The sequence below is a fragment of the Fundulus heteroclitus genome, chromosome 21 (genome assembly GCF_011125445.2).
Source record: "Fundulus heteroclitus isolate FHET01 chromosome 21, MU-UCD_Fhet_4.1, whole genome shotgun sequence".
Taxonomy (NCBI): Eukaryota; Metazoa; Chordata; class Actinopteri; order Cyprinodontiformes; family Fundulidae; genus Fundulus; species Fundulus heteroclitus.
In genome coordinates, this window is record NC_046381.1 from 18,435,468 (window position 1) to 18,450,443 (window position 14,976).

The window sequence follows — 14,976 nt, forward strand, 5'->3', positions numbered from 1 at the left end:
AGCAACAAAAATATGTACATAAAGTTAATGATTGCAGAGTACTTTGTCCATCAGTCAACTCCCTTGGGTTGTACAGTTGAAACCAGTTTACGTACACTATAAAAATAAAAATAAAACACACACAAGCGTTTTTCCTCACCTTCAGCGATAAAATCTGAATAACAGTTTCCTATTATAGGTCTGTTAGAATTACCAAAATTATTTCTACTTGTTAAACGCCAGAATAATGAGAGAAGGATTATTTTTAACAATAATCTATTACTTTCTTCATATTCAAAGACACATGTTATACACATACACTACGATCACTATGTCTTTAAACAATTTGGGAACGCCCAGATGATGATGTCATGTTTTTTGGACGTTTATTTATTGACAAAACTTGGGTTGATTGGGTTGAGACACACTTGTGGATGCTTCAAAGGCACACTTAAACACTGGATTTCGATTTACACAAGTTTGGTTCTTCCTTGAGTGCAACTTATAAATGCCTGAAGGTGCCATGTTCATTTGTTCAAACAATCATACGCAAATATAAAGACCATGGGACTCTCCAGACATCATACCGCTCAGGAAGGAGATGGGTTTTATGTCCCAGAGATGAATTTGTTCTTATCCAAAAGGTGCAGCGTACCAACCCAAGAACAAAAGCAAAAGACATTATGAAGATTGTGAAGTGCTGCACCGACATGGGCTGAAAGGATACTCGTCCAGGAAGAAGCTATTGCTCCTGACAACACCCAATAAAACCCAGATAACAATTTGCAAATGCACACAGGGACAAGGAAATAATTCTTAGAGACATGTCCTGTGGTCTGATGACATTAAAATTTAACTGTTTGGCCACACCAGCTACGTTTACATGGACAAAAGTAATACGAATAAAGGGCTGATTAGAATTAAAAAATGCTTCATGTAAACACGGCGAACAGAATATTGTGGGGTTGTGTTTCTGCAGGAGGGACTGGTGCACTTCACAAAATAGATAGCATCAAGAGAAAAGGAGATTATGTGAAAACTGTAAAGCAATATCTCAAGACTTCTGCAAGAAAGATGAAGCTTGGACACAAATGGGTCTTCCAAATGGACAACGACCCAGCCAAACTGGTTATAAAGTGGCTTATGGATAACAAAAATGTTTTGAAGTGGCCATAACAAAGCCCTGATCTTAATACCGCTGGAAATTGATGGGCAGAGCTGAGAAGACGAGCAAGGCAACCTGCAAACCGTTACACCAGTTCTCTCAGGAGGAACGGGCCAAAGTTCCTGCCAACTTTTGTGAGAAGCTTATGGACGGAAATCCAAAATGTTTGACCCAAGTCACACAGTTTAAGGCAAGGGTACCAAATATTAACAAAAACGTATGTAAACTTCTGACCTTCAAGAAAGTAATAAAACAATGCCTCAAAAAATTATCACTCTCATTATTCTGGCATTTAGAAAATAGAAATTATTTTGATAATCTAACAGACAGGAAAGGTTTATTCAGATTTCATGTCTGACATTAAGAAAAAAAAGCGTTTGTCTTTTTATATAGTGTATAGAAACTGCTGGTTTCAACTGTATACCAAGGCAAATCAGTGGAAGAGCCATTATTATTTGATCAGGTTGCCAGCAATCAAGCCAGCCATCCACGGGTCGTACCTTTGCTGAAGGAAGCCTATAAACGGAGCCACTCCTGTTCCGGGTCCAATCATAATAAAGGGCACTGATGGGTCCGGAGGAAGTCGAAAGGAGCAGTTCGGTCTCAAACTCACATGAATCTAAGGTCAGAAAGCATTACAAATCATTTAAAATAATGAGCATAATTGCAACAGTGCTGTGAAGCCACTTTGGTCCCAGCATTTCTAATAATTGATCTACTCATTATTCTAAAATGCTTTAATGAGGAAAATGTGTGAGATTTAACTAGAATCCATTGAGTCTGCAATTTCTTCTTCTTTTTTTAATTAGATGCACACACAACGGGTCCAGAGCGGATTGTTAATGCCTGTTACACGGTTTCCAGAGTTTCCAGAGCAGAACACGTGTAGCAAACGGCGTTTAAATCCGAGCCGACACATTTCAGGGGGGGAGAACACTTCATCAGCTGATGTTGAGCACTCAGACATGATTTAGCTGAGGCTCACACGTGCGCCGCATACGCTCAGTTTTATTCTCCCCCTGTAAAATGATTACCTTTGGTGGAGCCGGGCTGCCGGGAGATTCGGCCTTCACGGGGAGAGCCAGGCCAGGATTGACGAGGTCACAGAGCCAGCCGGTGCACAAGCCTCGGCGGCCCGCGGGCCTCCCGGAGCACGCCGGGAAGTCAACCACACTGAAGACGAAACGCAGCTTTTCCGGATGCCTGAGACGGGAACTGCATGGATGAGCCCAGGGAGGGGGATGAGGAGGAGAGGAGACGGAGACAGGAGGAACCGTGAGTGTTAGGATCAAAACAGAAAAGCATCGGCGAACGAGTGCGTGGAAACATCGGAAACAGAAAGCGTATGAAAGAGAAAGAAAATCCTGAACAAATCAATAGAGGACTGAGAAAAACAACAGTTTAAAAGAAAAATAACAAGAGAACAGAAACTTTCCTATTCCAATTCATCCATGAATGGAAAGTTTAAATCATTTAAATATTGAAACTGATACATTTTATTGATTTTTTTCTTCATTGTTTTTCAAATTCAAAAACTGCCATCATTTAAGAAATAAATCAATTAATAATAATAGACAACATAAATGTAAATATTGTGTCATCAGTAAATCTAATTTTAGAACAGCTTTTTACTAAACATTTTGCATATTGGCATTGTTGGAGTACGCAGCTACTGCTTCATTATTTCTTTAAATACAGGATATGTTAATGATCTAGAAAATAACATACATGACCTAAAGTGGACAGGATGTGCAGGTTAACCAATCAGATGTTAAAGTGTGTCTAAGCAACTGCAGACGCACTTATTAGCGTTCATAATAGTTAATATTTTATCATATTTCATGGTGCACTGAAGTACATGCAGCATAAAATAATCACAAAAAACTAATAGTTTTAATCATTAACCGACCTTTATGAAACTGAAAACATATCTCTCAAATAATTTTTTTTAATTTAATATTAAAAACTCTTTAGTTAATGTTATCTACCCTTCTACTCAATTACTTATTTATTATCAAATGCATCTATTTTACATAGTATTTTAATTAGGAAATCTTTAAAGAAGGAATTAATAATTTATTTTCAGATTGCAGCACTTTTAACATTTCAAACATTTCCTGGTTACTAAAAAATTGTGTTTGTGTGTGTGTGTGTGTGGGGGGCGGGAGTAAATAGGTTTCCACTGCTCCTCTGATTACTGTAAAATACACTGATATATAAAGGGAAAACAAACTCTGAATGAACATCTGTGGATGACCGTAGCCTCCTTTAGGACAGACTATGATCAAGAGAGAAGCGGCTGTGTTGTTTGATGGTTCAACATTTGAAACAGCTCTGCCAGGATGATGATGATGGATGCCCCATCGTTCAGGATGCCCCATCGTTCAGACTTAAAGGCATCCGTCTTTTTCCCCTTTTAAAAAAAGTCCAAAAACTCATGAAGAGGAACAGACATTATCTTTGTTGAATTTTAATAAACAGATTTTGGACCTACAATTGCTGCTCGTTTTGACGTGGCATTCAAACTAGTCTTCGCTTGTCTCGGTGTGTCACAGTGTAATTCACAGTAAAGTACTGCTACATAAGCTCAAGCGTCTGTTATTTAATGCTAACAATCTATAACAAACATTCAAAATAATAAAAAATATGCAAACTGCAAACAGCTTATCTTTAAAAGCTTTTGCCAAACATAAACAAATATTTTTGGTTAGTTTAACCTCTCTCTTTAGCCCCATTCCATAAATGTAATGTAATATAACCATATATAGCTGTGCAGGAGGCTTAAGTGTATCCCACTTGATACAGGGTGGAAATGAAGTTTCCTCAGCGAAACAAATGCGTGGGATATGAAACATTGAGAAAAAAAAAATAATTTCCATATTTCTATTACCGTAGATAACAGTCTACTGAGTAATATTCTTTATTGAAGATGATCACACAGCACCCGCTACATTTATTGGCTCCCTGGGTGAGGATGTGTGAACAGCCCCGAAAATAAAAAATAAGTGGATATTTTACAGACGCTCCACAATCCATCTAAAAACATTAGCTGCAGTTTTCTAAAATTGAGTTTTGGAGATTTTTTTCTTTTATTTCCCTCACATTAGTCCAGTCTTTTTTTTTTTTTTTTCCCCCCACAGTTCTTCGTTCGTTTTAAATGTTATATTTGATGTTCAGACAGCAGATATCGGCAAGTTTAGACCACTAGCTATTTTCCTGTAGCTATTTCCAGATTTGTGATAATCAACACACATAGTCCGACCTTGACTGTCATGTTTTCTTGTCTTACCTGTTTTGACGAATGGCTAAGAAAGATGAGCATCTGTGTCACCTGGTATTTATACCCAGGGGGGAGCCATGGGTTACTAATCACAATTGCCTAAATTTTCTATGAAACTTCAAAAAGTTAAACATAAATCTGAAAAGATACTTCAGCTTTTTTCATTACAGGATTCATTAGAGCTGTCAAAAAGTGAGCCACGTGTGATTTTATCCCACCCTTCAACAAACGTACAGACCCATTTGTTCACACACGGGCCGATGTTTTCAAGCATGAGGATTTTTCCACTTACAGCTAATGAAAACACAGCATTTAAGATTAGAATATTACATCAGCTCGATTTTCATACAAAAAACGTGCACTTAATGAAAATGATGTTAAATACCCACTCCAAGGTACTTGTATCCAAAAGGTACTTCTAATCGGACAAATGAGCCTCATCAGGACACGTATTCTAATTTATCAAATGTGCCTGTTTTTTCTCCGAATTTTTCAATGTGAAACTAAGCTTCTGCCATAAAAGATGAATTATATGAAAAAAATAAACTAAAATCTGAAGGGTGCTGCTGTGGTAACTGCATGATGGCAAAACACGGCCACCTGTCAGGAAACTACTACAGGATGCAGTCTCTGAGGAAAGACACCTTCTTGTGTGCCTTTTGTGTAAAGCTTTAGGAAAAGGCTTTACATTATATGTGGATCCATCTTCGCATGAATGTCATGGGAGAAACGAGCATTGGCCTTTAAAACTCCTAAAAAATAATTTTAGCACAAAACAAAGAAAACCCTGGAATTAGCAGGGTGGTGTACTTTCTTTTTACCAGGACTGTTAATTGATATTTTCAACCACAGACACAAATACAGCGCTAATATCCCTCCCGGTATTACATTATATGCTTTGCACGCTGGCACCTCCATACGTGCCCATAATGGTAAAACTTTCTGCTTGCCTGGCTTCAGTAAATGTGTCTCTACCTCTTCTGTGTTTTCATCCCCCCCCCCCCCCCACTGCAGGTTCCTGCACTGCTGTGCTCCACTCATCCTTCACTTTCCAGTTCCTGTGGGCCACTGGAGACCTCTATTGACCACAGCATCAATAATGCAGGTCTCTAATGTCTGCGCACCATCTGATAAACTGCAGCCACCCCTCTCTCCTGTCCACTCTGCACCTCGCCACACAAACACACGCGCCCCATGCAACGGCGCACCGCTAAAGCGAGGCACTAATGAGAGCAGCTGGGAAGTTCTGACATTGCATTAGACGCCGCTGTTCCACGCGAGCTTTAAAGCAAGTCTAATAGGCACTAGCTTAAAAGGACAAGCAAATCAATGACGAGCTAAGTGAGGCTAAAAAGAAGGACCGCTCGGCCTATTTAGGCTAAGCACGACTGGCTAGAGGCTATGCAATATTTAAACTCCAATCATTTGTGTACTTTTTTTGTCCGATCACAATGGTTCCAAAGGGGGGAAAAAATCTCTACAAATGCCCGTCAGACCCACGGTAACAAATGTATTATAGGATCTGGAAAAAAGGATCCATAACAACCTTTAGGCTGGACCACACATATTAAAGGCTTGTGTCAGAATGCCATAAATATACTTTAATTCTTCTTTTTACCAGATATTTTTAAAAATATCTGTAACTACGCTTGACTAACCTCAATGTGAGAGCATTTCAAAACTGTTCGTCCCAGCAATATGTAGCGACTCACGAAATGTCATGTTACAGCCACAAATCTCAGCGTATTGAATCGCTATTTTAGCGTATATGAAGTAAAGGTTTTAATTTTTTTGTTTATAATGAAAATCTGAAAAGTGTGATTATATTATTTTATTTTATTTTTATACAGCAAAATAAAGACCAAAGAAACCAATTTCCTTTAGAAGTCACCTATTGTATGAGCAGCAAAGGTGGTTTCACAACGTATTGACTCAGGGAAATAAATAGAAATGCCCGCCACACTTTTCAGATTGTTGTGTATAGGGATTTTGAAACCCGGACGTACTTTTTTTTTTTCTTCCCCTTCGCATTTATGACACAATTTGTGTCGTTATATCACATGAAATATCAATACATTAAGTTTGTATTGGTAAAGTTACAAATGTGAAACGGATGGATTAATACTTGTGCGTGGTGTTTTCCCTGTGGGAATAAGACTATAAGTAAAGATTATTTGTAAAGTGCCTTTCACAGACACAGAGCCCCGCACAGCATAAGCCACATTTAAGTTATACGTAGTATAAAAAGGATAAAGAAAACACAATATAATCAGGACATAAAAGCCTGGCAGAACAAAACAGTTTTCAGGGTTTTTTATATGCATCTCACAAAGTGGCCTAATAAACACTAATAAATAAACTGGAAGATTTAGAGACCAATCATAATTCAGCGCATTAAAAGAAGGCCAAAGTGTTGAAGGGACCAAACAGTCCAATTCTTCTTCATAAATCATCCCAGCCGTTGCAGGGACCCCTAATCTTCCCTGTTTGTGCTGCTTGAAAGCACCCAGCAGATATCAGGGGGGGAAAAAAAATAAAAAAGTAATTGCTCACAATCCGTCGAAGCAAAATAAAGACGCACGCATTATGGACATGTGTTGTTCCGGATAAAAAAAAAGTGGATGTCGGAGAACACCTGCATACAAACACAACAAACTGCTTTTTTTTTCCTGTCACCTTACCTTGCTGCTGAATAAGGCCTGGGCTGCAGTTTCGGCAAAAGCTCTGAAAGGCAAGCAGAAACGTCACTCATCTTGTTGTCTCGCTAAGATCTCGTTACACCCGTGACAGAGCAGAGGGGAGGTGAGGAGGAAAAAAAAAAAAAAAAAAAGAGATATGCGAAAGTCATCGTGGTCCGCTGAGACATGCTGCCTATACCAATCTATCCTCAGTAACCCCCTCCCCCCACCCACCTACCCAGGTTACGGTCTTGTTTCTGGGACACACTTCTATATTTATGAAATTACAAACTCGGGGTTATGGAATCCCAGGCGTCCAGATGTGGAGCCCGGTAGCGAGCGGCATTGCTTATGCACAGCTTATTTCAACGCCAGCCGTGAAGGTGCCCTCTTTAAGGTAATACGCGTGACGAGGTGTCAAAGAAATCAGCAGAAGTACGAGATGTTTCTGACCCTGTAGCGACAGCGCCGGGGTCCCCGCGCGGCGACCCGCGCCGCTCATTAGACCCGCGAGGACGCCGGCAAAGTGGAGAGTTATGGGCCTGCGCCGCCTGCACGCTCGCTCGCTCGCCTTTCATTCGGATCTGCATGATGGATGAAGAAGGAACGAGTAAATTTGCTCCATATGTAGCAGCTGAGGTTTTACAATAACACATTTTTCTGCTAAATTGCCCACGAAGACAAAACAGCTGGACTGAATCCGCTCCTCCCCGCTCTTTTTCGGATTCACCCGACGTCTCGAAGGCTCAGCGCGCCCCACAAGCAGCTCTGCGATTTGACATCCATTTGTTGCTTTGACTAAATATCTCTGCTTTCGAAAAAAAAACACAGAGAAAGCAGAGACGCAGGAAGCAAAAGTGAGAAATGGGAACCAGCGATATGTCGTCAGTGTTAACGATCAATCAACACACAAGTTTTAAGGTTCATCCAAAAAGAAGAACTGGGGTATGTAAAAGTAGATTTGGGATTTTACCCATTGCTGTAAAAACTGTTTCAGTGCGATTTCATGCCACCTAACTCAAGCTATATAAAAAATGATCTCTTTTAAAAAATCTAATGGATCAGAGGCCGCAGTGATTGAAGCTTTTTATCCTTCAAACAATAAAAAGCCTAAATGCACAGAAAGTTAGCTGTGATCTAGAAAATGTGCCAAGGACGGCGGCTGGTTTTGCTTCTTGTGTCATCGCTGCGTTCGTACCGTTGAAGCTAATCTAAAAGAATCAGAAATAATTGGGGCTACGCTGAAGCAGCGTGGTTTAAAACATCAAGGATGTCTTCAAAGCCTTTTACAAGACACACACAAAAAACACGAAGTACGCATAACCCTTAGAAATCTTTACACTTTTTTTCCCCACGTTACAAACCAAAACATGAATGTTTTGAAATGGAAATTATCCATGTAAACTGTTCACACCAAAAGAAACGAAAATCTAAAAAGTGTGGGGCGCATTTATATTCAGAGGTCCCTGAATCAACACGTTTTTTAAAAACTAACACTGCACATCCTCCCTGAACACACCACGCTAGCCGTGAAACATGGAGCGACGTAATGCTGTTTTTTGTTTAATCAGAAGGAACGGAGAAGCTGGTTAGAGTTGATGGATGGAGCTAAAAAACAGGACAATACTGGTAAACAAAAAACTTTTAGAAAGTCTAAAAGCAGTGAGTCTGGGTTGGAAGCCCACTCTCCGGCAAACAATGACATTAACCAGACAACCAGAGTCTCCAGATGATTTAGATCTAAGCTTGATGTGTTAGACTGGTCCAGATAAAGCTGTTCACAGACGCTCTGCTTAAAATCCGGCCGAGCTGGAGCCTGACACGCAGCAGCAGCAGCCGCGGCTAAATGTGGTTTTAGTTTTCAGCAGCACTGTGACGAAGGCCACACAGTTCGGCTCTGATCTCCTCTGACAAGAACACCTTCTCCCTGTTTTTGGCGGTGTCCCCTACGAGGCTTATGGCAAAAAGAAAAACGGATTGATTTAGGGGTATCAGAGTAAATGAGTATAAATGCACACTGCTGTTTATTTGAAGAAAACAAAACAATTGAACAACATGCCGTTTCTCTTCCGCCTCACAAAGGTTTCAAGGGTAACGAATAATTCTTCAAGAGGGCTGTGATAAAGTAATAATCAAACAAATCCAGATGGTTTTTTTTTCTCTCCCATTTCCGTCCCAATCCTTTCCATCAGTGAAAGCTCGCACCTCTCCATCAGAAGGTGTATCATGTACCCTAACACGATCCTCTCCACCTGCACAGCGCTCCAGTCGCTGCCTTTCTATCGCTGACTGACAGCACACGTCTCAAGCAGAACAAAATCAATCCATCATCTTGCGTTGCTGCAACACGATAATACCGCCCCTTCCATTAAAAAGATGTCTCTCTTAAAAAACTTTTCCAGACGAAACTTTCTTTCTTTCTTTTTTTGCAGTAACAGGTTACAGGGCGCATTTTAAAATGATCCACTTGAAAAGAAAGAAGAAGAAAAATTCTCATCCAGCAGATTTGGTCCAAGAATCCCCCCTGCTATGTTTCCTGACATTCTCATTTTCAGGGAGGATCATCGATCACAGGTTCGCCGCGACATAATCTATTTTATATCTAAAGTGTGTCTCTGATGCTATTTATATGCAAAAGTCCCTGTTTTTACGGATAGGAAAATGAGGCAGCAACATGGCTTAAAGTACAAGTATAAACCTTCAGGGAATTATGGAGAGTTTATTTGGCCGCGCCTGAAATCAGGGAGGTCGTTAGCGTTAAAGGAGAGTCTCTCATCAAACTAGTTGAAAAAACCTCAGCACCTGGAAGCTTATGGTTTCCACACAAAAACAAAAAATCAATACAGATATTTGAACTTTTATAATGGCATTTTACTGTGTCTGGTTTGAATGACAAATAAAAAAAATGAGAGGAGACTGATAGTGGTGCATTCACTGTGATCAGGATAAAGCAGGTCTGGATTTGTGGGATAAAAGACGCACAGCAGTGAAATATATTTGCCCCTCTTTCAGATTTGTCTTGTTTTTACGTGTTTGTCACACTTTCAATGTTTCAGATCAACAATAAAATACATTAATCAAACAGATATAGTCTGGATTAGCACTAAATACAGTTTTCAAATAATTTTATAGATAAAGAGGAAAAAGCTATCCAAACCAAGCTGGGTCCAGGGGAATATATAAATCTATTTTCTGGTTGTGGCCCCCCTCAGCGGCAACAACTGCCAGTGGGCTTTTCGCGTCACTGTGAAGGACTTTTGGCCCGCACGTCTTTGCAGAACCGTTTAAACCCAGCCGCTTTGAGGCTTTCTGGGCATGAGCGGCCTGCCGAAGGTCATCGTTTCCATCTGGTTCAAATCCCGAACATTCGTTTAGGTTATTTTTAGCCATTCAGAGGTGGACTAGCTTGTGTGCGTTAGATCGTTATCTTTCTGCAAAACACTTCATCTTAAGGTCACAGACTGATGGCCAGACGTCGGGATGTTCTGCCGGTGAGCCGAGCCTGTGGCTCCATCATTTATGACGAGCCGTCAAGCTTCTGGGGCACGAGTGCAGCCTCAGATCATCGCACCTTCACCACGGTGTTGTCAGTGCGATGTTCTTTTTCTGAAATGTTGCGTTAGTTTCACAGCAGAGGTAGTAAGGGGCAAATAGTTCAAAAAGTACCGCCTTTCAAGATCTCTTTTTGGAAATGTGAGATGGGTCTTTGTGTACTTTTGGTCAGGAGAGATTTTGGCTTTAAAACTCACCCATGGATGCAATTTTTGGATGTAAAACTCTTCTGTTTCTTACTGTTTATTCATGAATATTGACCTCATCTAAGGGAATGCTGCCTAAAGTGCTTTAAATGTTGTTCTGGGTTCCTTTGGGACTCCCCATGGAGTTGCAGATGCACTCCTGGGAGTGATTTTGGTAGGCTGGTTACTCATAGGAAGGTTCCCTCATTGATGCATGTTTTCTGGCATTGTGCCCAATGTTTCTCACTGTGGGTCTGTAGAATCCAAAAGCCTTAGAAACAGTAGTGTAACTACTGCACATAAAAATAAAGGGAACACTACAATAACACATCTTAGATCTAAATGAATGAAATATTCTTAATAAATACTTTGTTCTTTACAAAGTCGAATGTGCTGACAACAAAATCACACAAGAATTATCAATGGAAATCAAATGTATTAATCCACGGAGGTCTGGATTTGGAGCCACACTCAAAATTAAAGTGGAAAAAGACACTACAGGCGGATCCAACTTTGATGTAATGTCATTAAAACAAGTCAAAATGAGGCTCAGTAGCATGTGTGGCCTCCTTGTGCCTGTATGACCTCCTTACAACGCCTGGGCATGCTCCTGATGAGGTGATGGATGGTCTCCTTCTTCCCACAGCTTGCATTGATGTGCCATCCTGGATGAGCTGCACTACCTGAGCCACTTGTGTGGGTTGTAGACTCCGTCTCATGCTACCACTAGAGGAAAAGCACCACCAGCGTTCAAAGGTGACCAAAACATCAGGCAGAAAGCAGAGGAACTGAGAAGTGGTCTGTGGTCACCACCTGCAGAACCACTCCTTTATTGGGGGAGTCTTGCTCATTGCCTCTTGTCTACTCTTCCTGGTGTCTATTCCATCTGCACAACAGCAGGTGAAATTGATCGTCAATCAGTTTTGCTTCTTAAGTGGACAGTTTGATTTCACAGAAGTGGGATTGACTTGGAGTTACATTGTGTTGTTTAAGTGTTCCCTTTATTTATTTTTTTAAACGGTGTATTTCCAGACTGATAAGGGCTTTGTCCAGGTCAATCAAAGCCCCCTGAAAAGCTTTGTTTCTCGCCCGTTCTTGAATCTCTTTAGATCGGGACACGAGCTGTGGCTTTTTTTGGGGTCTTTTCGGTTCCAATTTGTCTGATTGGAACCGATTTGTCTGATCGGTTCCAATCAGACAAATTGGAACCGAAAAGACCCCAAAAAAAGCCACAGCTCGTTCTACGGTGCTGGCAGTAAACAAGGCTGGGTTTGGCAGCAGACTTTGAACAAAAACAACCTGGTTAATCAAAAGGAATCCTTAAATTAACAAGAAAGACAAATGCATCATTGGTCCAGGTTGGTTTGGGATAAACTTTTCACTGAATAAATGAAATTATTTTTTAAAAACTCATTTTTGGACTCAGGTTATCCTTGCCTGATTGCACATTTTTTTCTTGATTATCTGAAACATTTCTAAATGGCATAAAAGTGGAAACTATAAAAAACTGTAAAAGGCTAAGGCTCCTTTACTTTGCCATATTCCCTTAACTCCCATCAGATTTACTCTGTGGCAGAAGTAAAAAAATCAAGCTTAAACAGTATGACGTTTAAACTGCACCATTTCACTAGAACCCGCCGGTAAAATAACCTGAAGAGATGCTCACAGAGAACATCTCTTTCCCAGAGGCAGTGACCCCGAAGGTTTATATCTGACACTCTATAGAACAATGGCTCACATAACAAGAGAGCTGGCTGTGAGCGGCAGAAATCACCCTCAATTTATTCCCAGAGTTTACTTTTACACCCAACCTGAAGCGGTGATACAGACATCTGGGTTTAAATACATCCCCCACTGGTATTTACAGCCAGTGAGCACCATCAGCAAACGCCTCCCCTTCGGTGAAGGTAATGAACCAGGAGAAGCTGGAAAAACTGCAGAGGAGCATTTTACCGGTGACACTCTGAGCCTGATCTGACCATTAACCTATGATCCGCTGCAATTTTTTTATTTATTTTTTTTCCAGGGTTTTTTGTCCTTGCAAAGCTTCGAGGCTCATCTGCAAACCCACCAACAGCTGTTGCCCCGCGGGGCCCTCAATGCCACATTTTTCACGAGGGCAGAACTGTCCGGATAGACGGTTTCTGCATCAGTTCACCACCGGAAGAAAAAAAAAAAAAAGAAAAAAAAGGTGCTTGGCTTGGCAAGTTAGGCCTAAAATAACTGACATTGGGGTTGGCCAGGAGCTGTGACACAGCTGTTTTGGAGGACAACTCAACTTGCATACGTGAAGCTGAAGCCAACTTCATTTCACTGTCTGGTAAGTTTCACTCAAAGCTTGTTAGGATCTATACGGGACGACCAGCCAACTACCTCAATGAGCTGAAGGAAAATGTTAGCTTTCGACCAATAGCTGGCTCCAAGAAACATGAGAAATGATCCAATTATTAGCGGCGGGGTAGATGAATAGTAAACCTTGAAATACGCCCTGAAATCATAACACTGAACTACTATTGGAGCCGGTGGACATAAAAAAAAAAAGGCAATAAAGAAATAAGCGTTAACCCTTTGGGAGTCTTCTGGGTGACTGCTTTGTGATTAAAAAAAAAGAAAAGAGAGAAAAGCCACAAGTCTGTGCTCAGAAAGCTCCTTTTGTGGGGTTACAGTGACCCCTAGTGGACATAATTCACAGTGACAGTGAAAAACCGTCCAGCTCCTTAACACAGATGGTGGCCTTGACCGAAACCGAATCAAAGTCAGATTAAAGGGGGAAAAAAACTACTGAAGATGTAATAGTGTAATACACGACAACAAGAAGACCTATTCTTCATTAAATATTCATATACGAGTATTGTAGAGAAGGAAATGAAAACATTCTGTGTATTGGTATGCTACTGCTGGAGTTGGGTGGATCAATACAAAGCATACTGCTATGGATTATGTGACAGGAAGAATAAGGTAAACAAGTTTAGTAAAAAAAAAAAAAAAATGTGATCTTCAGGGATTTTTTTTTTCCTGTAGCCTGTTAGGAAAAATGACAGACAAAAGCAGTATTTAGCCCTGTTTTTTATATTCCCGGTATATAACGTACAACCTCAATGCATTTTCAAACGAATTAGGGGCATTAATTTGAATTTATTGTAGCTTTTATCTAATCCATGGTGGTTTAAGTTACCATACACACAAAACACACACACACACAGAGGCAGAGACACCACTAGAATTAGGATAAATGTGGTTCAGAAGCTCATTTCTAATCAGATCAGAGACAACTTTTCAATTGTTTGCTTTCCCAGCAAGAGCTGGCTTTAACTAGAGGTTATAATTTTTCAAAAACAGCTGAGGTCGGGGCTTTAGGAAGGCCATCTTAAATTCTTAATGATGAACGTTTGGCATCTTTGTACTGTCGGAAAACCAAATCATGGTTTCAGCCTTGTGACCCAAACTACAACACACAGATGAGAAGATATTTGGTTAATATATTCAGTAAAGGGCTTTCCTCAAGGCCATTATCTTAGAGGTTGCTGACAACGGCTCGAAAATCGACTTCTTCATCCTAAACTAAACTAAAACTAAAACTCACAGCTGCTCACATGGACGAGCAAAATACCTTCTACAGTAAAAAGAATGAGGTTTTTTTTGGAAAAAAGGGAACTAAAAAATAAAAAATAAATTGAAATTTGTGTATTTTTCCTTGATTTGAGCAGGTAAATACAACTATTTGCCAACACAATAAGACGAAATAAGATGATGGAGATTAATTGTTCCTATTTTAAGTGCAACAATCTTATTCCACAGGCAGACAACCTTATTTGCCTGCTCAAATCAAGGAAAAATACACTCAAATCAAGGAAATGTTACTTACTTTTAGTTTCCTTTTTGCAGTGCATTGTATGGAGAAGTCAATTTGAAGCTTTCAAACCTAAGAACAACATCCCCACAGACAAGCATGGGGGTGGCAACCTCACGCTGTGGGGCTGTTTGTCTGCCAGTGGTAGAGACGTATTTTACAAATCAGCACACAAAGTAGCTGGAGCAATGAGATATGATGACTAACTACCGCCACATTTCATAGCTTCTCCTCAAATCAACAGCTAGTTGGTGGAAACATAGACATGACAGGGTGTTCCAACAGCA

General features: G+C 40.4%; 1 protein-coding gene across 3 annotated transcripts in view; it reads right to left on the reverse strand.

Annotated features, from left to right (window-relative positions):
* mtrr (5-methyltetrahydrofolate-homocysteine methyltransferase reductase) overlaps positions 1-14,976 on the reverse strand; it is a 48,024-nt gene that overhangs the window by 21,786 nt on the left and 11,262 nt on the right. For all 3 annotated transcript variants that reach the window (XM_036125817.1, XM_036125816.1, XM_036125819.1), the window contains 3 exons: positions 7,106-7,148; positions 2,179-2,359; positions 1,645-1,763 (listed from right to left, as the gene is read on the reverse strand). In XM_036125817.1, coding sequence (XP_035981710.1) covers positions 1,645-1,763; positions 2,179-2,359; positions 7,106-7,148 — 343 coding nt within the window. The remainder of the gene's footprint in view (positions 1-1,644; positions 1,764-2,178; positions 2,360-7,105; positions 7,149-14,976) is intronic.